Source organism: Halichoerus grypus, chromosome 6, assembly GCF_964656455.1.
Source record: "Halichoerus grypus chromosome 6, mHalGry1.hap1.1, whole genome shotgun sequence".
Lineage (NCBI taxonomy): Eukaryota > Metazoa > Chordata > Mammalia > Carnivora > Phocidae > Halichoerus > Halichoerus grypus.
In genome coordinates, this window is record NC_135717.1 from 153,768,060 (window position 1) to 153,793,772 (window position 25,713).

The 25,713-nt window shown below is 40.5% G+C and overlaps 1 protein-coding gene across 3 annotated transcripts in view; it reads right to left on the minus strand.

Moving 5' to 3' along the window:
* FGD6 (FYVE, RhoGEF and PH domain containing 6) overlaps positions 1 to 25,713 on the minus strand; it is a 106,783-nt gene that overhangs the window by 13,995 nt on the left and 67,075 nt on the right. For 2 of the 3 annotated variants that reach the window (XM_078076419.1, XM_078076418.1), the window contains exons 8-14: positions 24,041 to 24,128; positions 8,192 to 8,242; positions 6,797 to 6,855; positions 6,642 to 6,713; positions 5,891 to 5,959; positions 5,302 to 5,385; positions 4,255 to 4,334 (exon numbers count right to left, since the gene is read on the minus strand). In XM_078076419.1, coding sequence (XP_077932545.1) covers positions 4,255 to 4,334; positions 5,302 to 5,385; positions 5,891 to 5,959; positions 6,642 to 6,713; positions 6,797 to 6,855; positions 8,192 to 8,242; positions 24,041 to 24,128 — 503 coding nt within the window. Of the gene's footprint in view, positions 1 to 4,018; positions 4,143 to 4,254; positions 4,335 to 5,301; positions 5,386 to 5,890; positions 5,960 to 6,641; positions 6,714 to 6,796; positions 6,856 to 8,191; positions 8,243 to 24,040; positions 24,129 to 25,713 lie in introns of those variants that run through there. The other variant, XM_078076420.1, reaches the window with a different exon arrangement.

Sequence of the window (25,713 nt, forward strand, 5' to 3'; positions counted from 1 at the left end):
ATCTAATCATTCCTGGCTCTCTCTTGTGTGGGGATCTGCCAAAACAATGTTTACCAGCTCTTGATAACACATTTCTCACAGACCACACACATTTGCCTGCAGTACTGAGTGGAGACTCTAGGTCTTCTTTTGTAACACAGTTAGCAGAAGAATCAGCACCTTCCTCAGTTAAACTCACTTAAAATGCAGTTAAACCAAGTATTCTTTTCTTTATGGAATGTGTACATTACGCAGAAAGCAAATTTGTATTAAATAAGCACCATTCTCCCATTGATGGGGATGCATTCCAAAAAACCTCCAATAGAAGGGGTTTCTGGTATGTTAGATCTTGACACACTATTTACTCCTTGTGTAACTATGGAATGCTATTCTGAGGTCTAAAGGCCACATCACTTCATTTCAATTCATCTGAGTTGCATTTAGTGGGAGCCTACCAAGGGCCAGGTACTAAGCCACGAATCTCACATAAAAAACATACCACTTGTAAGGGCTCATATCTAATTGAGGTGAGACACAAAAACAAGTAATTACTGCATGATACAATAAAGGTAAGGTAAATGAGGAACAGAGAAGCAGTAAATTACCTTATTTAGGTAGCAGGGAAAGCTCTGCAGAGGGGATGAGTATGTTAGGACTGGAAGAACTGAGGAGTTCAACAGGGAACCTTGTAGTGTCTCTGTGCACCTGTATTCGGCCTCCTAGCTTTGGTTATTTTCTCTAAGCTGATGACTCCCAAATATATGCCAAGTCTGGGCTCCCTTCTGACCTCTAGATCTTTACAGGCACTGCCTCATTCATGGCTCCATTTTTTTTTTTTTTTTTTTTTTTTATGTAGGCTTCATGCCCAGCTTGGAGCCAAACTCAGGGCTTGAACTCACGACCCTGAGATCAAGACCTGAGCTGAAATCAAGAGCTGGACGCTCAACTGACTGAGCCACCCAGGCGCCCCGATGGCTCCATGACTGATAGGCACCTCATGGTCGATATGCACATCTGAAACTAAATTCCTGATTCTTCGCCCAACGCTGCTGCTCTCCTGGCGTTCCCTATCCCAGGGAATGGTACCACTACCGGCACAGGGGACGAGCCAGAGACTCGCTCTTAATGCCTCTGGCTCTCAACCCCAATTAATCATCTCCTTTACCTCCCCTCCCAAACCATTTTCCACCTACCAACCAACTTTTAAAAAGGCCAATCTGATCACATCATTCCCTTGTACAAACCTTTCAGTGGTTTCCCGTGGCTCTTTGGCTCAAGACCAAAATCCGCAAGTTCTGCCTCAGCTTTCCCGTCCTTCCAGGCTTACCTTGGCTTTCCCTCTCATTCTCTATGTTCATGCCATTCTGGTCTTTCAGTTCTTTTAATCTGCTATGCCCTTTCCACCTTAGGGCCTTTGTACACATTATTCCCAATGACCAGCAGCCTCTTCCTTTCCTCTTTGCCTTGCTATCCAACTCTTATTTATCTTTTATAACTCAACTGACACAGCAGGTCTTTCAGGAAGCTATCTCTGACTGCCCTTTCTCCACCAAAGGTAGTTCAAGGCTCCTTGTTTTACAGCCTCATAGCACCGGGTAGTTTTCCTGTGTACTACTTAATCACAATAATAATTGATTGTGTTGACATTTTGCTAAGTGTATGTCTTCCCTAACAGACTGCAAGGTCAGGGAAGGAAGGACCCTTTTAATTCTCCATGTTATCCTGATGCCTGGCACAATGCCTGGCCTAGGGTAGAGGATCCACATTACTTACTGAACGAAGGGATGAATTCCAGGCAGAGGCAGCTGCCTATGCAAAAGGCAGAAGGATGTGAGGTAGGCTGGCATGCATGGAGAATAAGCAGATCCATGCTGGCAGTATATGCCATGCTCTGTAGCGGGTGGGGGACAGGGCGAATGGACGGAAATCAGGCTGGTGAGGTAGACAGGACCCAGATCACAGGAGGACTTCTCATCTCCTTCCTACAGGTTATACCGTACCCGCTCGCTGTGGCTGGGGGGGCTCAGAAGAAGAGCATGGCACACTGGCGGCATTCAGCATGCAACAGTCCCCTTCCCCCAGGCCACCTTAATCCTCCCTTGGAAATTTACTCTCCCTTTATCAAGAACTTTCCGGTTTTCTCGTTCTTCCTGCGGAACCCACGTTCAGTCCATCAATAATCCTATTAACTCTACCTGACTCCGGCCATTTCTTACCATTCTAGTCCAAGAGAGCATCATCTAGCTTCCTACCTGGTCTCCCAACTTCCAAACTAGTCTCTGATGGTCTATCTTCTACAAAGAAGCCAGGGTCCTCTTTTAAAAATATACATGAGATCATACCAATTCTTAGTTTAAGACCCTCAGATGGTTTCCTATCACACATAAAATTCCAAAGACCTTACTAAGGTCTAAGAGGCTGATCTGGACATCCACATATTTACCTGAATGGCAACCAAAGAAAAAAGGACTTACCATCATTTCCTAAATTACTTAGTTTTTAATAAAATGTAATTGTTTTTACCAAAGCATATTTTCAGTTGGGATATTTAAGTGCAACTGAAAACTTGACTTTCCTGTAGGTATTTTCTCTCTGGATATTTGAAAGTCACTTTCTTGATTTTAAGAATCAAGCTTAAGTATTTGCCAGGAGCCTGCTACATAGAGACTTGATATTCCTGGCACTTTTGTTCAAATTCAAACTCAAATTCAAACAAAACAAACAAAAAAGGGTCTCAGTTCCAGGTGACCAACAGTGTACCATCACTCTCCAAATATTAATCTGTAGGATGCTTCAGGTACCCCCCCAGAAACTGCTTTGCTTTGGTAGTTGGCTTTTGACAAACCTTGAACAAAGCCTATTTGTCTTCTCTCATCCCCAGATCTGGTATCAGGCACAGTGGCCATTCCATTTCAGAAGAGTAACAATGACCCAGGGGGCTGCTTTTGTCCTGAGTATGGGAAGTCAGACATTTGGTCTGAGTCCTTGACATCCATGGACATAGGCAATATTATAATGGTTGAAAGCATGACTTCCACTGTCAGATATACCTAGGTTAAAATTTGGGCTCCACTGCCTAGTAGTTGTATAATCTTAGATGTGTTATTTAACCTTTCTGAGCCTGTATTTTTCTCATCTGGAAGGTCAAGACAACACCTACCCTCCTAGTTATCACGGAAATTAAAAGAGAAAATAAATGACAAGTTCAGCATTGTGCCTGATGCCAGGTAATAAATGGCTCCAGTTAGGACTCCAGCTGCTACTAAGAATTCCAGTTGATTTTACTGGTACAGACACAGTGGGAAGCAGGCTGCCTGGGTTCAAATCCTGGCCCTGACACTTAATAGTTGGGTGGCTTTTTTCACCATAAAATGGGTATAAAATTAGTAAACTCACCTTATTAGGTTGTTACGAAGATTTAATGAATGAAAACACAGAAAGTGCTTCGGATAGTGCCTGGCACAAAGTAAATGCTACATAAGTGTTTGCTACTATTTTTATTACATTAAAGGTTACATTTGAGAGCTGCTGAGACTTGCTATCCAGATCCAGCAGTGGAGCATGCTGTGGCTGTTGGTGTCTCTCCCTACACCAGCTAAATCCTGCCAAACATTCACTTCTGCCACTTGGCCAGTAACTCAGTAATGTACACGTATGAGTCATACAGCTTCTGGTTTCCTTGGCACTTGATTTAAATAATGGTAATATATTTTGATTTATACATAGTAAGTCACTGCAGGTTCGATTTTGAGGCAATGTGGTATCATAAATAACAACAGATTTAAAAGTAAAAAATTTCTATTTGTATCCTGATTTTGCCAGCTATGTATCATGAAGACAGCAATTCACTTTTTCTCTAACTTAGTCTTCCTCATTTTTAGTGAGATGACACGTACCTAGTAGGTTTGTTATGACCTTTCAATGTTACGTGAAAACTTCCTAGTGAATTATAAAGCACTAGGTATCTTTAAAAACATTAGGTGCCATTGTAAAAGTCTGAAGTATTCACTAAAAAAAAAAAAAAAGATCAGCAAGGCACTTTTCAGCATTATTATTCTCTTCACAGGAACATTTTTATTTTTGTGCTTCAAACACATTACTGGATCAGCAATCAGACATTTTACCTACATGGTAAGCCAAGAATAAACTCCATGGTTTTAGGACTGAAAAGAAGGAAAAAAGAAAGTAGTAGTTAACCTAAATGTAAAAAATGCTGGAGATGTATGACCCTGTAATACCGGCAAATGTTCACATACACAGATTTTAGAAATTTACCTGGCTGAGAGGATAAAGGAGCGTTCTACACTTTCAATCTTTAGTTCATTCTGATATGCTTCTTGGGTGGGTTTTCTGACCTTGAAGAAAGCAAAACAGTTTGAGCAAATTCACCCTATTGCAAATCTCATCTCTGAAGCGTAGCTAAAACTGCTCAATGCCCTGGCTGCTGTCAGCCACCACCAACCTCCATCCTCAACTTTATGTACCATGACTCTCCCTCATCTGCTCTGCGTGCCAGAGTTAAATGCCTATATATACATAGGCCCAACTTTCCCACCTTCAGGCCTCTGCTCACGCTACTCCCTCTACCTGGAATGCCTTCCCTGCATCTCAGTGTGGCCAAATGTGACCTATTGTTTAAGGCTCGTGGCTCTTCCTCCAAAGACTTCCTCAATTCTCCCTGTCTCCTCCACCAGGTCCCACCGAAAGCTGCACATTCCTTATTGTCTGAACTCCCCCAAATTTTTCTTTTTAAAAAGATTTTATTTATTTATTTATTTATTTAAGGAGGGGGTGGTGGGGCAGAGAGGGAGAGAGAATCTCAAGCAGACTCCGCACTGAGTGTGGAGCCCGACTCTGGGCTCAATCTCACTACCCTGAGATCATGATCTGAGCTGAAGCCAAGAGTCAGACGTTTAACCAACTGAGCCACCCAGGCGCCCCAGAACTCCCCAAAACGTTAACTGAAACTTCACAGTGATATTTATTACTGTCTATTATCTTCCCAACTAGTTGCTAAGCTCCTGGGTGGGGGGAGGGGGACTGGGTGAGGCAGAAACAAAAACAATCATGATTCAATCCATCTTTGTATTTTGTTTTTTTGCCAAATCTATTACCATGATTTGTTTATAGTTCTCAATAAATATCTCATGATTAAATGAATGTATGAGTGAACAAATAACTAATGAATGAATAAACGAACACATAAACGGTAACACAGGGAGAGAGAAAAGTCAGGGATGTGAGAAAGATGATTATCTTAGGGCTTCTTCTCTAAATATATTTGGGTTAAGAAAAGAAATATCTTCTAACAGACGCACAGACCTTCATTCCAGCCAATGAGAGCATATTGTTCAGTTTATACATCCCAGACTGCACTGGTGTTGTATACAACAGGGCATCATTAAACTGAAAGTAGAAATATTTCATAGAATGAAGTAAAGCAACAAATGTCAGCTACCAAGACATTGATAAGACACTGAAATAAAGGAAAAATACTACTTTTTTATTAAAATTTCTCTGAATAAAAACACTTATGTCTGCTTAAACTATGGCCATCCAGAATGCTTTATTAGAATTATTAATAAAAAGGCCAATTTCTAGAAAATGTGCTTTCTTTCCAAGTTCTATAAGAGATATGTTTTCTGAATTCTAAATACCACTAAAGTATTACAATCAACTTTTCTAAGTTAGGAATGACATAAACTGAATTCAAAAAGGAAATAATTTCCTGGCTATGCATCATAAAAGAACTTTTTTCCCCATACTTGAAATGCAAGTAAGCAAGACAGTCAGCTAAAGATCCCACTAAAACTCTCTGAATGTGTAAGCTTATCTGTCATATACAAATGTCTCCTTCTATTAGGCAATTATCCCCTCCCGTGGCTCATCAGAAACACACATGGCCACTTACCAGGAAAAACACTCGGGGCTGCATGACTTTCCGAGACAGCTTCATCAGAGTTCCTTCTTTGAGAAAAACCTGATTCATCCAAACAAATGCCCATTTAGTCCCACCTTACGCAACTACAATATGCATATAATTTGTTTTTCAACTTTCTTTCTCCAGAATTTTTTTTGGAGGCGGGATTGGGTGGACATAATTTCCATGTGACTTTTTACAGTCATGGTTTCTTCTTAAACCTTTTAAGTAGTTGGACAAGCCGGCAGAGTTTCATAAATCCAGGATTGCTCCCAGGGGTACTATGTGGTCTGAAATGTAATTGACTGAGCCAACATCCTGACAATTGCATTTTGTAATTTTCCTGAATTCATTCCGTAGGCCACTTTTGTGCTCTATGAGGAGAACCAAAACACCAATTTTCTCCTTCCCCTCCTAATCCCCTCTTACGTTAAAGATTTTAAATGAAGTTGTCTTTAAAGCTGTGTGAGGTTAGTTAGTATTACATAATAAAATGATCCTATTTAATCCGATACTCTGTGGGGTCCCTTGCCATTCTCCTAATTGAATTGGACTTTTTGTCACAGTGACTTAAATCATGAATGTTTTGAATGGATAGAATGAACTTAGAGTTGATCCAGATCGAGTCAGTGGAGAGTAACAACAACAAATAACCTATTTTCATAACTGAAATACAAAACAGCTACAAGAGGTGTCTAAATGCACTGCATTAAATTTGCAAAAGGCAGTCTAAACCACTTACCCGTCCAGGCTGCACTATTTCATGGTGTCCATTTAAGCTGTACTGAATCTGCATAAGCTTCTGAAAGTTGTCCTACAGAAAGAGAATATGTAGCATATGAAGGCCTGGGCCCCCAGGTTCAACAGTATGCCAGCCACTGAAATCGAGATACTTACTCCTTGCTTCATGGTGTCATTGGCGTGGTTGGCAACCTCTATAACGACAGCAAGGGCATCTAAAATGTGTAGAAACAGAAGGAACACCAGGTTAGTCCAGATGGCTAGATGGCGAATTGGTAGCAACAACCACTGGAGGAGCTCCGTTAACTTGGGGTAGGCAGAAATATGGACAATGAGGTCTGATGAGGGCAACAGCAAAGGACAAACAGGACTCATGAAAAAAAAATGAGCCTGAGAAAGACTTTAAGGGAGACATTATAGGTGCTATGTATCAACAGTATGAATGTCAGGCTTGCTTTGTGCTGAGCTTTGATTAACCTGTTGAAGCTTACAAGGATAAGGAAAGGATTTCACCTGGAAGTTAAGGACCATTCCAGTATGAACTGCCTTGGGAGAGAAGTACCCTGGGATAGGAAACCAGAACTATGAAAAGTGATGATTTAGAGGGTCAGGGCTTAGCTGCCTTTTCTTAGTCTGATCTCAAGAGGGAAGAAATGCCACAAAGAAGCATACTAGGCCTTAGGAAATGACATGCATTACTTTGTGAGCTAACTCTTAGTTTTGGGTCAGTCATGATCTCGGGGTTGTAGGATTGAGCCCCGAGTTGGGCTCTGTGCTCAGCGCAGAGTCTGCTTGTCCCTCTCCCTCTGCTCCTCCCCCCACTCCTGCTCTCTCTCTCTAAAAAAAAAAAAAAAAAAAAAGTAGTAGAAGTAAAATGATTAAGAGAACAAATAAGAATCTCTACAAAATGGGTTAAAAACCTGTTCCATTTTGTAATCTGAAAATATAAAGTATGCACAAGAAATGTGATAAAAATTCATAAAATTAATGGGGTGGACATGGACTTCAAATTAGAGCCAGTGATATACCTATAGCATTTGAAAGAGGTACTTAGGGGATAAACTGAAAGAAACACTACTATCCTGAACAGAATTAATCCCTGTGTGTGTGTGTGTGTGTGTGTAAGATACACACACACACACACACACACACACACACACACACACTGGATTAACCTGTGAATATCAATGAGTTCCTTGTATTGTAATGGAAGTTTTCCTTTAAGTACTACTAGGGGTGAGGGGTAGAAGGGTGGTAAGGCAATTGTCCAGCATTAAACAGTCCCAGAATATGCTATTTTAGACTTTATCCTTGATTCGTATAGTTTGATCACTTCACGGACTCTGATTTTAAAGCCTGAAACCACCTTGCGATCAACTGGTTCAATCCCTGCTTTTCAAAGCAACAGTCATCCAGAGAAGGTGAATTTACCACTGGCACAGAGTGACTGAGCAAAGTAGGAACCTTCCTCACTCCAGACAATGCTGGGTCCCATGGCCAGCTGTAATATAAGAACTTCTGCAACATATTAATACCATGAAAGTTATTTACCTTGAGTGTCTCTGTAATCTCCAGAGTCCTCTAGAAGATTTTTCAAATAATCTAGAAGAGGGAAAGGATTATAATACTTAGTAAAATAAAGCACAAAGGAAAAAAACATTTCATCTTTCTTATTCAATACGTCAGTCAGTCTTGTTGATTAACATAGGTACTAGTTCAATGTGTGCTAACTTTCTAAAAAATGTGAAAGAATAAAGCCCGGAGATGCATTTGAAATCAGGAAACAGGCTCAGAGGTAGAAAGAGCATCAGGGGTCACACTGGTCATTTTCAAGAGGTATCGGTTACTGAACACAGGGTCTCACTGAAACCACAACCTCTGTGGCATAGCTAGGACTAGAAATCCAGGTCTCTGATGCCCAATTCAGCACTTTTAGTCCAACACAGATGAAATGCCTTAATTTCAAATCAGATGTATGTCCAGTACAAAATTCTAAGCATTAATAGACTGAATGCCTAAGGGATTTGTCAATCTAAGAGTCTAACAATCAGAGAACAGCAGAGGAATACAATACATATGTCTAGAGCAGTGGATCTCAAATGGGGGCAAATTTGCCCACCAGGGGACATTTGGAAATGTCTGGAGACATTCCTGATTGTCACAACGGAAAAGGGGGTGCTACTGGCATCTAGTGGCTACAGGCCAGGGATGCTGCTAAATATCCTACAAATGCACAGAACAGCCCTACAACAAAGAATTCTCTGACCCAAAATGTCAATAGGGCTGCAGTTGAGAAACTCTGGTCTCGATGAAGCTGGTCTTTAAATAAGCTATGTGGTATATAGTAGTTCTTACAATACAGAAAAAAATTAAAGCAATAGGTTATATTTTATAAGTCTTTAACAGCAAGGAATGCCATGGGATCTCAAGGTACTTCATTCTCTGTTGAGAAATGTTCGACGGCTTCCCATTACCTCTCAGAACAAATTCTGAAAAAAAATCCCAAAAAACAAAAACCACACACACACACACACACACACACACACAAACCCCAAAACAAATTCTGTTCCCTGGAATTTAAATTCCCCCCACTACATGATCCCTACTGACTTTTCTGATTTTTTTCTCTACTACCTAACACAGGCCCTTTGTTCTGATCAAAGTCTGATTCTGCATAATGCTTTAAATGCTTCCCATGTGGTCCCTGGCTCCATACTTTTTGTCTCTAATGTTCCCTTCTACTGAATCCTTTTCTGTCTCTGCATATAAAAATTCTACTCCTATTTTTCAAGGTTCATCTCAAATTCCTCTTCTCTTATCAAACTTCCCATTTAAAAGAAATATTCTCTCCCTTTGAATAATAGATTACAGTAGTTACTTTATGTCTTCTATCATTTTCTCATTAGACTCGAAGCTCCTTGTGGGCAGGACCCATATCTGATTCATCTTTCTATTCCTTGCAGCACTTAGCCAGGGCTTTTGCATACAGGGGACAAGAAATGCTTAATGAATAAAAATATAAATAATTTTCTTAGACCAGGATTGTGTTTGGGTAAAAGGCAATAAAGGCTGAAACCAATCCTAATGCCAGTGGGAGTTGAGAAAATTAAAAGAGGAAAGGCATAGCAAGAGACTGCACTTTTATCAGAATCAATCTCCATTCAGCAATATTATGGAACAGGTATAATTTCACGCCATGGATTGATGAAGTCATGCTCAAAGACACAAAGGGAAACTTGGATGTTAGTGTCAGCTTTTTAAACTCAATAGATGATACACACACACACACCCCACTGTTGAAACTCTGTACATCTTTGAGACAGTGATACAAGAACCTGTATGAGTCTAGACATGCACATTGTAAATATCCACCACTGGCAACAAGCCCCGGAGAGACACTATGTATGAGGACATTAAGCTTCTGTACACCACAGAGTAAGTTAGATCTTGCTGGAGACCATCACTAGCAATTTAGCTCTTAAAGCAATCTGAATGCACAAGTTGGAGAGTACGCTACAAATCACATGGATAAGAAAACCACAAAAATTAACAAAATACATTTATTACACATTAGACTTTGCCTCACCTGGAGATGAAAAATTAACTTAATTTCACTCTGACCCCACTCAGAATGCATTCCATTTATAAGCCATCTTCGGTGAGTCCAAATATTTAACTTTTCTACGAGAGTGATGGGGCTAAGAAGAAAAACGTACTCTTTTTCCTACATGTTCTCCGTATCTAGGATGTCTCATTAATCAAAAGTGAGGTTCCTTAAAGCCTCTGGTGAGGTGAAGAGTGTGGAAAGGAAAGCAAATTTACCTAAGTATCAGATTAATGTCAAGTTCCTACTTTGTCTTCAACTTTTGTTCTTTAATAGAGAAATATACCCAAGCAAATGGACACATTTCTCTAAACAAAGAGAGCTCTGTGGAAGATGTCCGTATTAGGAAATACTGACCTCAGAATCATGGGGCTGAGCCTGATAAGCCTCTGGGTTTCATTTTCTTTCCCTGAGCTCAAGTTCAGCTGCTGCCTGCTATCCTGAACTTTAAGGAACAGAGTGGAAATACACAAATGAGCTGAGCGGAAAACCCACCACTAACGTTGCAAAATCATGCTTTTAACCAAGGAGGTAAAGGAGTTAGGCTTACTTTCTTGGCCAAATTAATTTCAACTTTCAAAATCCAATTTTCCAAAACTGAATTTTAGAAATTCAACTTTCCAGTGAATCCATCCACCCATCTATATTTCCAGGGCACCTTGTTGCAGGATATCATTTTGAGAACTTCTACCTTTTCCAGGAAGACAAGACTATGACCCCCTCAGTTCAGAATCACTCAGTGCCTTAACTGCAGAATGAGAAGAATGTGACCGATCAGCCTGAGTCAGATGGGAGGAGCAGTGAAACCACCAGCTGCCCCAGTGACTGTTACAACCCAGGTGAAACCCAGGAACAGAGACCAGACAGACACGCTTGCGTTAGTCATAGGGAATTCTTACTTCGTACCGTTTAGAACCAAGTATCCTGCATGAGTTTCCTGAGAAACAATGACAACAGACTAGTCATTTCGATGTGCCATGTTAGACTTACAGTATTCCATGACTTTCTTGCTTTTGCCAAACCAAACTAGGCATTTTTAAAAACTTCACTAATAAAAAAATGCTTCAAATGCTGCTAAGGTTATTTATATCAAAAGACAGAAAGTTGATTGCAGTGTGCACGGGCGCCATAAAATGTACTTTCTGGCCACCAGGTGGCATTGTTGATTAATAAAAGTTAATTAACCCCTATTATCACCATTAGAAGCACAAAATTAAGCAAAACACAGCATGTGCCTCAAGAGATATGCAAGTTAACTTTGTTCTCATATATGAGGCCCGGAATGAAAGAATAAGGACACAGCAAATACTACATCTTGTGAGAGGTCTAAGTTTTATATATTTATAAAAAAAATAAAAATAATAGTCCTAGTAAGCCTTATCACCCTGATTACCTAATCAGAAAATAATCAACTTAAAGCAGAAAACTGTTCAGAAGTACATTAACCTTTCTTAAAAATGAGTCATCTGTGGGATTCTGGGACATTTTAATTCAACAACACCCCGCCAGATTCCTGGACTGTGTGCTGAGAAACGGTCCGTGGCAGAGCACATAGGAAATGGAGCATACAGGACAGTAACGTTCCAAAGTCAAGGGTTTTGAATTTGAGGACGTGTCTTCCTTTGTATTACCCACATTTCTTCTTTCCTCCTTCAATATGTAATGAGATCAGTGACACATCCAGAATTATGGGATCCCCAGAAAAGTAGTCTAGTCAATAAGCTTCTTTGTCAAAGATTCAAATTTTAAAAGAAGCACCTAAGAACGAGCCTGACTCCTGAAACAGAGTACAGATTATTTTAAATACCAAAAATAAAGGTCAAGTGTTATGTTGCAAGACATACTGCTGCCATTTTCAAGGCAGCTCAGTGAAGTGGTCAAGAGCCCTCATTGGGAGTGAGAGGATAGATTCTTTTTTTTTTTTTTTTTTTTTTTTTTTAAAGATTTTATTTATTTATTTGAGACAGAGAGAATGAGAGAGAGCGAGCACATGAGAGGGGGGAGGGTCAGAGGGAGAAGCAGACTCCCCGCCGAGCAGGGAGCCCGATGCGGGACTCGATCCAGGGACTCCAGGATCATGACCTGAGCCGAAGGCAGTCGCTTAACCAACTGAGCCACCCAGGCGCCCGAGAGGATAGATTCTTAACCGTCTAGCTACCTCTAGCCGAGGCATGTGACTTTGGCCATGCCCTGTAGCATTTCTGTGTGTCAGTATCCTCATACATAAAATAAGTAGGGTGGACCAGATTGGAAAACTGTAATGATTATCATTCTAATATATTATGAAGCATATATATATTTTTAAAGACTTTATTTGTCATAAAGAGAGAGCATAAGCAGGGGGAGCGGCAAGCAGGGGAAGAAGCAGGCTCTCCGCTGAGCAGGGAGCCTGATGTGGGACTTGATCCTAGCACCCTGGGATCATGACCTGAGCTGAAGGCAGATGCTTAACCAGCTGAGACACCCAGGCGTCCCTATGAAGCATATTTTTTTAAAAAATTCTAAAATGCAAAATAGGAAATTTGGAAAATTAAATAATGGAGAAAACTCAAACCATGCACATCTCTCTAAAGTAACTATTATGATTTAAAATTATTTCCTTCTGTTTTTATAAATGTTTGATTTCACTTAATTTTAATCATACGTAGGATTTTATAGCCCATTCTAGTATTCTAGCCCACATTTTTTTTCCCCCCCCACAGGAGTAGCTGAATACTATCCCATGACAGGGATATATTATTCGCTACTTAGGTATTCTATTAGACTTTTAGGTCGTTTTAAAGTTATCTTGTTTTGGCTGTTATAAATAGCGTGGCCATATATCCTAATTTGCCCATAATGATTCTGCTGTATACCTATTGCCCATGCAAAACTATAAATAATGCCCTTTGTACTCTTGAAAGTTAACAGGCTTGAATAATAATAAATGAATAATAAACTGTGTAATCATTTTAATTATAAGTAACACTGATCAATATCTTGATATACTTATCTTTTTCCATAGGTCAGACTATTTCCTGATCAGTGAGAATAAAGGTTTTTTTTTTTAAAGTACTGATAAATATATCATGAGAAACCCTCCTGAAGGGGGGATATACCAATTTAAAATGTCATTATAAAGAGACGAGAGGGGCTCTGGGTGGCTCAGTCGTTAAGCATCTGCCTTCGGCTCAGGTCATGGTCCCAGGGTCCTGGGATCGAGCCCCACATTGGGCTCCCTGCCCAGCAAGAAGCCTGCTTCTCCCTCTCCCACCCCCCCTGCTTGTGTTTCCTCTCTTATTATGTCTCTGCCAAATAAAGAAATAAAATCTTTAAAAAAAAATTAAAAAAATAGAACAGTGGAAAAGTATCAATATTTTCTTTTATAATTTCTTTATTTTTCATTTCATGGTTTCATTAGAAAACCATGTCTCCTCCTTTCTCGATCCTTAGAGTTTTAATAAATAACACATTTTATTTTTTCCTGTTTTTACTATAGTTTACTGCTTTATATTTAGTTTTTATTTTAATTAAGGCTTTTTTTGAGAGCAGTTTCACATTCACAATAAAACTGAGGAGAAGGAACAGAGATTTTCCACACACTTCCTGCTCCCTCACACACACAGCCTCTCCCATTATCAACATCCTCCACCAGGTACATCTACTACAACTGATGAGCCTGTATTGACCCGTCATTATCACCCAGAGTCCACAGTTCACTCTTGGGGTTGTACATTCTATGGGTTTGGACAAATATAAAATGACACGTATCCATCATGATGGTATTGTACAGAGTATTTTCCCTGCCCTAAAAATCCTCTGTGCTCTGCCTATTTATATTTTGATTTTTAGTGTATCCACTGACATATGAATCTGAATTTTTCAAATTTTAACAGGTTATTCAATAAACAGTCCTTTCTTTTTCTACTGTCTTATACTTGCTACTTTGTCATACATTAGATTCTTATTAACAGGGTGTTTTTTAAGTTACCTCCCTATTCTAATAATAGAATAATTATTTTTCAATCAATAGATCTATTTTTGCAATGGTAGTATGCATTTTTAATTGTTGATGTTTTATTTATTTATTTGTCAGAAGGAGAGAGAGAGCAGGTGAGCACAAGCAGGGGGAGCGGCAGGCAGAGGGAGAAGCAGGCTCCCCGCCGACAAGGAGCCCCACGTGGGGCTCGATCCCAGGACCCTGGGATCATGACCTGAGCCGAAGGCAGACGCTTAACTGACTGAGCCACCCAGGCATCCCAGGAAAAGGTTTTGCTCTCATAAAGCTTCTATATCCTAATAGGAAAGGACACAATTATTATTGTATTTACTATGTGGTCAGACCAAGCAAGTCACTTAGACTTGCTTAGTCTCAGTCTCGGCACAGTCAAGCCCCACTTAAAGAAGTTCTTATCCATATTTGGTTCTTACTGCCCTGATTATCAACAAAGAGCAAATTTAGGTTTAGGGAGATAAGTACATTTTTTTTCTACCCAAAGAACAGCCAAGAGACGAATAAAGCAAATATAAACACCAAAGTGAATTCAAGTTTGACTGAATTTCAGCATTTCTTCAAGTGGATGTAAGCCCAAGACTCTGACAAACACTTAAGAGGAAAACTCTTTAGCAACACAGTCGGCTTGCTAGATCTTTAGCAAGGCAAGTTCCAGAAACAGAGGCATTTAGCTACCTGCAGGGAATCTGAGTTAAATATACACTGAGAATTGGAAAAAGAATGGCTTTGTAGGAATGCTTATGGGTAAGATTCTGGAGATCTGTAGCCCTGGATGGGCAAAACACAAAAAAACAAATAATATTTTCACTAACCTCTAAGTGAAATACAGAATTTCCTTCCACTATGAATGTAGGCAACAAACCACAGTATTATCAATGATACCAGTGACGTTACCACCAGAGAAGTCACACGTGTTTTATATCACATTACAGATGTTGCAGGTTTCTCAAAATATTGTTTACCATCACCACTATATCAAAGTCATGGGAGTTCTTAGATCTACCACCGGATCTTCTTATTTAATGCATTACTAAAGCAACAGATTAAAACTATTTTAGTAACTGCATTTCAGGCCAACTGGTTTCCTTTTAGTCTTATGGATTTTATTCTGTAACTTAAAAAATTATTCTAAGAGATCCATAAGCCTCACCAGATTGCCACGGGGATCCAGGCACAAAAAATGTTAAGAACCTCTGTTCTATAGAGAAAGTGAGATTACACTTAAAAGCTGTAATTTAATAGATCAGGCAAATAAGACATGCTTATATCCTAAAGTCTTCCCATAGTACTAAATATTTATTTATTTCCACAGTACCAAAACATTTCATGGATATAATTGGTTAAGTATCATCCCTCAAAATACCTGGTTCACAACTACAATTAAAAATTAATTGCAACAGGGGCACCTGGGTGGTTCAGTCGGTTACGCGTCTGCCTTCGGCTCAGGTCATGATCCCAGGGTCCTGGGATCGAGTCCCGCACTGGGCTCCCTGCTCAGCAGAGAGTCTGTTTCCCCCTCTGCCCCTAGCCCCGCTCATGCCAGCTCACTCTCCCTTTCTCTCCCTCTCTCTTGCAAAAATAAAAAGTCTTTAAAAAATTAATTGCAAAAGAAACAAGAGCTGACCTAATAACAAAGGGAATTCTGAATATCATCACCCTCCCATGTCACATGGATGGAACTGCCTTACATCAGGGTCTTTGGGTTCTTCAGAAACGAAATTCCTTGGCTGGTGCCTGGAACAGCCCCACCTTTCATCAAGTTCTGCCCTAGAGAAAGTGTTAGAATGACTTTTGCTAGAGACAATTAGCCCTGGGTTAGAAAACAAATACTTGCTAAAGCACAAGTTTCATTTCTCGGTAAGGATTTTAAAAAAAAAAAAAAAAATCATGCATTAATATGATTCTGACCTTTTCTCGAATCTGCTTATTAGTCTGTTCATAGCTCAAATTAATAGCTTCAGAACACTCTAACAGATGTTTTTAATATCCCATTTTCTACCAACATGGGAAATCCTGGATTTCTAAAACCTAGAGGGAGTTAATACCATCCCAGACTGAAGACAAAGATTACAGGAAAAGTAATATAATATGTCGTTAGTCACTTATAACATAAATATTTTGAACAAGATCAAAGAAAACTACCTGATCCAAATTTAATCAAAGTTCAAAGGACTGTTTTTTCCCCCTAAATATAGAAATGGAAAAGATATTTCAGAGGAATTTTTAAATTATGTTTCTCATTTTATTTTCTCGACATGATCCTCACTGATTCAACTTTTTTCAACACCACTGTAGTAACTTTCCACAAATAAAAGCTTTTTTTGTTGTTGAAAAAATTTATCCTGCCTATAACACAGAGACAAAAAAGATCTAAAAGGATCATAGTCATCTCTGGATGGCAGAAGATAAAGAGGGGCTTTGTTTTATAATACTTATATATTTTTTAATAGACACAAAAGATCCCTTTAAAGGAAAAAAGGGAACCTAACAAAAATAAATCCTCAAAATATACTCACTCAAACAAGTGGATGAGATCAGTTTAATTTTCAGGACTTCAGAAGAAGAAGAGCTCGGTGGAAGCCTGACTGGTTGGGAGTGGCCCTAAAGAGGACTACAGGCTCCATCAGAACAAGGACCACCTTGGTGTTTGCCAGTGTATACAGGCGTCCAGCTCAAGGTCAGCCCATATAAATAGTGATTAATGAAAGAAAGAATCTGACCTTGAGGACAGGATTCAGGAGAGAATAAAAACCTACCTTTTTTTTTTTTTTTTTTTTAAGATTTCATTTATTTATTTGACAGAGAGAGAAAGAGCACACACAAGCAGGGAGAGCGGCAGGCAGAGGGAGAGGGTGAGGGAGAGGGAGAAGCAGGCTCCCCGAAGAGCAGGGGGCCCGATATGGGACTTGATCCCAGGACTGTGGGATCATGACCTGAGCCGAAGGCAGATGCTTAACTGACTGAGCCACCTAGGCGTCCTAAAAAAATTACTTTTAAGCTACATTTAAAACATCCCATTACATGCCTGGGTAGCTCAGTCGGTTAAGTGTCTGCCTTTGGCTCAGGTCATGATCCCAGTGTCCTGGGATCAAGCCCTGAGTCAGGCTCTCTATTCAGTGGGGAGCCTGCTTCTCCCTCTCTCTGTGCCTGCTACTCTGCCTACTTGTGCTCTTTCTCTCTCTGTCAAATAAATAAATAAAATATATATATATAAAAAAAAAAGACTACTACTACAGCTAGAACAAAGGAAAACAAGATTTGGGAAATTCTGGGTTATAACCTATGGCCCCCATAGTGAATAATAAGGTTCACCCCCACCCCCTAAATTAAGACTTTGTTTTCTTAGAGCAATTTTATGTTCACAGCAAAACTGAGAGGAAGGCATAGAGATTTCCCATACGCCCCCTTCCCTAGATATGCATAGCCTTCCCCACTATCAATATCCCCCATCAGAGTGGTATATTTGTTAGAATGGATGACACATCACAACCCCCTCAAAGCCCATGGTTTACATTATGGTTTACTCTTGGTGTTGTACATTCTATGGGTTTGGACAAATGACAAGTATCTCCCATTACGGTAGGGAGAGTAAGTTTTCAACCTTCCTAATAAGCAGAATTAAAGTAGGTCTGTGAGAGAACAGAAAAAATATTGACCTCTGCTCCCAATTCCTGGCACAGAGCTCCTAAAACCCTTGTAATTTTTAAGTGGTAAGAGCATTAGGAGCATCTTTTGTACTAACATTTGGCTTTGACCCTAGTGCTGACAAAACTCCTAAATTTCCTGGAACTTTCTAGGTGATAGGAGTGTCTTTTGTTGTAATGAGGTGACTCTGGGTGGGCTCCAGAATAGCTCCTAGATAAGGGCTGGTCCCTAGAAAGATCAAGCCAGGATTATAAACTTGGAACTTTTAGCCCCATTCTCCATCCTACAGGAAGGGGGGAGGGCTAGAAGTGGAGTTGATAATGGATCATGACCACATGATGAAGCCTCCATAAAAGTCCCCAGGTGCAGGGTTTAGAGCTTCTAGTCGCTGGGCATGTGAAGCGCTGGGAGAGTAATGCCCAGAGAGGGCAGGGGAGCTCTAAGATCCTCTCCACATAGCTTGCTCTATGCACCCCTTCCACCTAGATGCTCACTTATAACCTTCATCCTATCCTTTTGTGATAAACCAGCAAATGTAAATAAGCGTTACTCTGAGTTCTATGAGCCATTCTAGCAAATTACCAAACCCAAGGAGGGGATCAGGAGAGCCCAGATTTATAGCCGGTTGATCAGAAATTACAGGTGATAGCCTGGGACTTGCGAACGGCATATGAAGTTTGCAGGGGGCAGTCTTGTGGGACTGAGCCCCGAACTCCATAGAACTGGACACTATTTCCAGGTAGATCATGCTAGAATTGAAACAAATTATAGGACACCTCGCTAGTGTCAAAGAGAATTGCCTGGTGTGGGACAAAACTACACATCTGGTGTCAGTACTGTGAGAGTGATGGTGGTGTGTGAGTAAAGGGGAGACATAGCAGGAGTATGTTTTTCCTTTTGGTGTCCTTGGAAAAGAGATGAAGTGACAATGTGCCAGGCTACATGGGGGTGGTGGCGGTGCTACGAGGTAGCGCGACTAGAAGGAAGATATTGCCACAATCTGGTATGAGTTTAGAAAGGCCTGGTCTAGAACATAACAAGGGAAATGGAAAGAGCAGGAAGCAGAGGCGGGGGAAACCTCGTTGGCAGATACCACAACAGAAGAACGAGGAGGAAAGGGAAGCATTTCAGAGTCTTTTCCACAATTTTGTGCCTGGGTAACTGGAAGAGTGTTTTTAACTCTTAACAATTTATTGACCCATTCATCCATCCAAGATTCAGGGGATTCTCAACCTCGTGAAAAGGAACAACGTTTAATTCCCTAAACCTTCCATCTGATCAACCGGCTATAAATCTGGGCTCTCCTGATCCCCTCCTTGGGTTTGGTAATTTGCTAGAATGGCTCATAGAACTCAGAGTAACGCTTATTTACATTTGCTGGTTTATCACAAAAGGATAGGATGAAGGTTATAAGTGAGCATCTAGGTGGAAGGGGTGCATAGAGCAAGTAGAGTCCCTGTTATGGGCCAGAATCTATGCCAGGCCCAGAGTCAGGATAATAAAGACAGTCTCAACACTGAAGAGATGAGGAAGGACATAAGCAGAAGTAAAAAATTAATGCTGCTCCTATAACAGCACCTGTTTCCTTCCATTGCTTCTTCACTGTTGCCTCATGCTCCTAACTCTAAGTAGGTTGTGGGTCCCATGCAGATTTCAAGATCTGGCTAGATCCATTTGCCTTGAGTGGCCAATATAAAGGTAAAATTTACAAGTTTTTCTACTTAAATTAAGTAAATTACTTACTTTATTTTACCTTTTTAAAAAAAGATAATTCTAATCTTAAGCATTCATCATACGACATATACATTTTCTTTAATCCTATTTTAGGTTGAGCTTAAAAAAGTTCTACCAGGAATTTAGTCGGAAGTGTTTTTACTATGAAAGCCTAAGTAGAATACCCAGTTGAAGCCCAAATTATGCCCGGGAAGAAAACACTGCAAGACAATAGGATGGTTGTCTGACTAGCAGGGGCAGGTCGCTGTATCTGGGAATTTCCAATTACCTCTCTCTAAAAGCATTCCAAAAGAAACTATCCTAGCTTATCTGTACTTCATCTCTACATTTTTCAATCTTCTCCTCTTAAGAAACCAAGGCAGGCACAAATTTACACTGAGTCAGGCAGCAATTCTTCCCCTTGTCTGCTTAAAACTCATTAATAAATCAAAGTTGTCAAAAGTTGCCAAATAGTCTCACTGTTCCTCTCTGCTCCTATATATTCTGTGTACTTGGAATTACTCCAAATTCTAAAATGAAAAAGTTGGGGGGGGGGAGAAAAGGAAAGTATTTATCCCACAAGGTTGTTCAGAGGATTAAAACATTGAGCTTGTTTATCCAAAGATGAGGACCCAGTTAACTATCATGTTAAAATAGATGCAAACTTAAAGACTTAAAATCCAACTTCTAAAAATATAAGTGCATGGACAGGAGGCACTTTGATAGCAACTGTAGAAATATCTTCCAAAGTAGGGAGCAATCAGAACATCACAAAAATGAGTACTGGAAAATCAGAATTTTAAATAAAAATATGAAACAAAACCATAGTATCACAACCTCCATCTGTCCTTAGGATTACATAACCATACGTACACTTCCATCAATACCATTTGTGTAGTCTTGGGAAGGATACTTCAACCTCTCCGAATGTGTCTTCCATTTAGAATAAGACATCACCTCTGAAGTTCTCTAACTCAATGTTGTCCTTCAGGCTAAAGATGTTTTGGCTAATGGGATGTTTCATTATTTGTTTATTTTTATTATTTTTAAAAGATTTTATTTATTTGAGAGAGAGAGCAAGCAAGAGAGCACAAGTAGGGAGAGAGGCAGAGGGAGAGGGAGGAGCAGGCTCCCCGCTGAGCAGGGAGCCTGATGCGGGACTCAATCCCAGGACCCTGGGATCATGACCTGAGCCAAAGGCAGACGCTTAACCAAGTCACCCAGGCGCCCCTAATGGGACGTTTTAAACGTAGCTTAAAAGCAGCCAAAATTATTTTCTGAATGGCATCCAAGGTAACCCAAACTGACCCAGATAAATTGGGGTGCACTAAATGGTTGGTAAAGACTCACTCTTTGACCTCAAGGAGTTTATAATCAAATTAAGGAACCACTATTCAAATTAGAAAAATATTAGCAAATTCACAAGAAACTGAATACAGTAGTCCCCCCTTATCTGTAGTTTCACTTTCTATGGTTTCAGTTACACAAAGTCAACTGCTGTGCAAGTGGAGGCAGATGATGATCCTCCTAACACGTCACAGAAGGTCGAAGGCAACCTAAGGACACATAGTACCTATTGTCATTCACCTCCCTTTATCTCATCACATAGGCATTTTATCATCTCACATCATCACAAGGAGGGTAACCATAGTATGATAAGATATTTTGAGAGAGAGAGCACATTCACTTAATTTTTGTTATAGTATATTGTTATAATTATTTTATTTGATTATTATTATTAATCTCTTACTGTGACTAATTTATAAATTAAGCTTTATCATAGGTATGTAGGTAGGGGAAAAAACAAGAGTATGCACACCGTATGGTACTATCCATGGTTTTAGGCATCCATTGGCGTTCTTGGGATATATCCCTGGTGAGTAATGGGGGACTACTGTAAATATTTGCTAGGTCACATGGCACTAATAATAAGGGTCAAGGAGGACTGGAGTAATGAGAGATGGCTTCAAAAGCAAGGGGAGATTTCAAGTCAGGCTTGGAGGAAAAAGAAGAATTTGAATCAATGGAAGAAAAGGCAAAGGATGAAGAACATGAAGTCTATGTTATTTCTTTACAAAGTCTATGTTATTTCTTTACAAAGTCTATGTTCTTTCTTAAACGTTAGTCCTGACTCTGTGACCTTGAACAATCCATTTATCACCATTACCCTTCAGTAAATCCACAATTACTGAGGGTCTACCATACATAAATAAGTAATGGAGATTTTTCAACTTAAAGAAGGGGTAAATGGCTTTAAGATTAAAGAAGAGGAAAGCTCAAAACTAAAACAACCCCAAGCTTACATTATGTTGCTATCATAAAACACATGAAATCTGTTCTCTTAAAAAAGAATTTTTTTAACTTGCTTTTGCTACTTCATCATTTCTCAGTTAAAACCAACCTCTTCATGAATCCTAAATTAAACGTATGTGTAACTTTTTTACTTAGATCAGTCACAGTGTGGGGGGAAAATTTTTTACATTAAAATTTCAGAGTCCTGCTCCATCCTTCTCTCATTTGAAACCACAGTAGTCTTTTGCCACTAAAAACAGTATTTCATTCCACAGCTGTAGAAATAGCCTAAGCCATTTGATAGCTTCATTTATGATACAGCATTGAACTTATCTAGCAAAAACACAACACATGCATTGGTACTTCCTTTTGTCCTGTGTATTCTAAATCTCTGCCAAAAGCAGAGGAAAGAAAGTACAAATGGACAGGATATCCTCAAATTATCTGGTTTGCCTTATGTCATTCCAGAGAAAAATCTCGTGTCTGATTCACAGTTAGAAATTCAAAGTAAACACTTGAAACACCTAGGGTAGTCAGGTCCTGATGCTGAAGGTAGACCTTCCTCAACAGCACTTGTCTTTTAAAAGGCAACCCAGGAAGGCTTTGCCTAAAGGAATATCAGGAAATCCTGGCTTTCCAGCATTCACCTACTCTATCCAACATAGTTCTTGGCTTATGAGAAAGGATTAAGGAAAGGAGCATGCACACCATTTTTAAAGAATACCAACAGGAACCAAGTACATCAAAATCTATTTACATGATAAAATTACTACAGATTGATTTACAGTTGTGGTGGCATTTTGAGATTCTTATCCATTTTGACACAATTCTTTTTTTTATAAAGATTTTGTTTATATATTTATTTGAAAGAGTGTGAGCAGGGGGAGGAGCAGAGGGAAAGAGAGAGAGACTCTTAAGCATAATCTGAGCTGAGCGGGCTCGACGACAGGCTCCATCCCACGACCCTGGGATCATGACCTGAGTTGAAACCAAGAGTCGGACGCTTAACTGACTGAGCCACCCAGGCTCCCCATTTTGTTATAATTTTTAATACACACTATATATATGTATATTAATTCGATGTACATGCACTGTATTTCTTTTTTTTTTTTAAAGATTTTTATTTATTTTTTTGACAGAGAGAGACACAGCGAGAGAGGGAACAAACACAAGCAGGGTGAGTGGGAGAGGGAGAAGCAGGCTTCCCACGGAGCAGGGAGCCCGATGTGGGACTCGATCCCAGGACCCTGGGATCATGACCTGAGCCAAAGGCAGACGCTTAACGACTGAGCCACCCAGGCGCCCTACATCCACCACATTTCAACAAATACTCCAGAGGACCTAGTAGCATGTGCTGGATAAGAGATTTGCTGTGAGACTGTATTAGCTTTGCTGTGATGCCAAATTCTTATCTCTATAAGCCTGTTATTACATCTATGTAAATAATATTGTGATATACGCATAGCTATGGTGAAGACTTGGGAAAGCCAATGAATATAAAGCCCTGAGCGCAGTGTACACCTTCACTCAACTCACAGCCTTCCCCTCTTCTTCATTTTTCTTTTTACTATCATAGCGGTAAGCCAGATAGACACAGCCCTGTAATCCTGACGCTTACAGTCTAGCAGAAGATACAGACAATGCCCATGACAACAACATAGTAATGATGACGATAAGGGTACGACTACTATTAATAGCAGCTGATACTGATTTTGAACTTACTATGACCAAAGCACTATTCTAAGCACACAGCTCATTAATCAGTCCTTACACCCTCTGAGGTAAGTGACCAGGGCAACAACCGTTGCTACGTGAATATGTGGGAGTGACTCCCTACAACTCAATCCTGAGTGGCTGGGAAAGGACATTCTTGGGATTCATAATATTAATCAGGTAAAACGATGCAGGGATGTGGGGTTGGGAGGGTACGACGTACACGTGTGAGTGCCCAGAGCAGAGAATGCATGCAGAGACGGTCAAAGAACCGAGAGAAGTGTAGCTCCGGCGATATATATGTGAAGCTGTAATCGGTCTATAGATCCGTATATCAGATAGGGGGTTATTGGAGTGTTAGAGAGGCGTTCTTAGGAGCGGGAGAGTTTCATAAAAGTAGTATGAGCTGGTCGGTTGGCAAACTGCCGAAGAAGCCCACCTGTCAGCAGCAGCCTGTACTGCGGGATCCGCTGAACTGGCTTGAGCAGGTAGTGCTTGAGGGCCAGATTAGCACAGCGTGGGCTCATCTGAAAGGAAAACGTATCCAGAGTAAACACAAGCGTTCTTTTAAGAAGCAAGGGATCCAGATTCAAGGGCCCAGGAAGCCAAACTTTAGAAAGCCAACAGCTCTGGAAGGGGGCTCATGGGGAAGCTCCCTTTATTCTAAGGCGCAGCTATTAAGCCACAGCTGACTCACCAGCTAGCCCACCCATCTCTCCCGCAGGGAGGTCTCTGAAGTCCCGGGCTCACTCTCAGACAGGGGTGGCTGCAGCCGGCTCCAGCTCAGCGAGAGCCCACCATACTCAGCGGCTGCCACTTAGCAAGTATTTGCCAGTGTATCCACAAGCACAAACAAACCCTAAAGAATTGCATGGCCCTCAAGATAAGGCAGAAGAAATAAAGCTACTGGGAATTGGACTCAAATAATAAGCAGAGCCTACGGTCAATATACCCACGATAACCATTGGTGGTAGTGGGGAGCGTTGCAGAAACTAAAGATAACCTGAAAAGCAGCCCTGCTGAGCATACCTTTTCTAGTAAGCCTGATGGATGTAAAATTTCTTTCTCAGATGGTTATAAAAGACAGTTCCCAAATCAGCATTCTGGAGAGACATTTTGATTCCAGAGCCATTCTGACTTGACCAAAAGGACATTTGATTTTGCCTTTAAAGCTCTTTTCCTTAGTATGTACAAAAGACACTTCCGCCCAATCCTAGGCTTTGCATTCTCCGACACAGGAATGTACTGTGAGGTGGCATCAAAATGGCCAAATGAAAATGTCCCTGCATCCTAAGATGTCTTGTACTTCTACTTCTTCCACAGCTCAGGTGGGTGGGGAAGGGTTTTCTTAGATTTGCTCAGATCGTTTCATCTTTTTCTAAATATGCACCTCTAGGGTCTGGTACACAGAATAATTAGGAAGTTATAATGAGGGGCGCCCGGGTGGCTCAGTTGTTAAGCATCTGCCTTTGGCTCAGGTCATGGTCCCAGGGTCCTGGGATCGAGCCCCACATCAGGCTCCCTGCCCCGCGGGAAGCCTGCTTCTCCCTCTCCCACTCCCCCTGCTTGTGTTCCCTCTCTCGCTGTCTCTCTCTCTGTCAAATAAATAAATAAAATCTTAAAAAAAAAAAAGTTATAATTATACCGCATTTAAGAAAGCATCTACCATGCAAGCACCATTAACCAAGACAGCTAATTTTCCCGTCTTATGTTTTTTCTTTTGCTGCCAAGGCAACAGAACAATGCACTGGACACTGATGAAAACCTGGGTCAATTATCAGTTGCCATAGCTATAGAAATCACACTTCCTTTCTTAACAGCATGAAGACATCAGAGGAGAGGAAAAGAAAAAAAAAAGGAAAAAAGACAACAAATGATTTTATTTATTTTTTAAAAGATTTTATTTATTCATTTGAGACACAGAGATACAGAGAGAGAGAGAGAGAGAGAGCATGAGCAGGGAGAGAGGCAGAGGGAGAGGGAGAAGCAGGCTCCCCGCTGAGCAGGGAGCCCGATGCGGGGCTCGATCCCAGGACCCTGGGATCATGACCTGAGCTGAAGGCAGATGCTTAACCATCTGAGCCACCCAGGCGCCCCGACAACAAATGATTT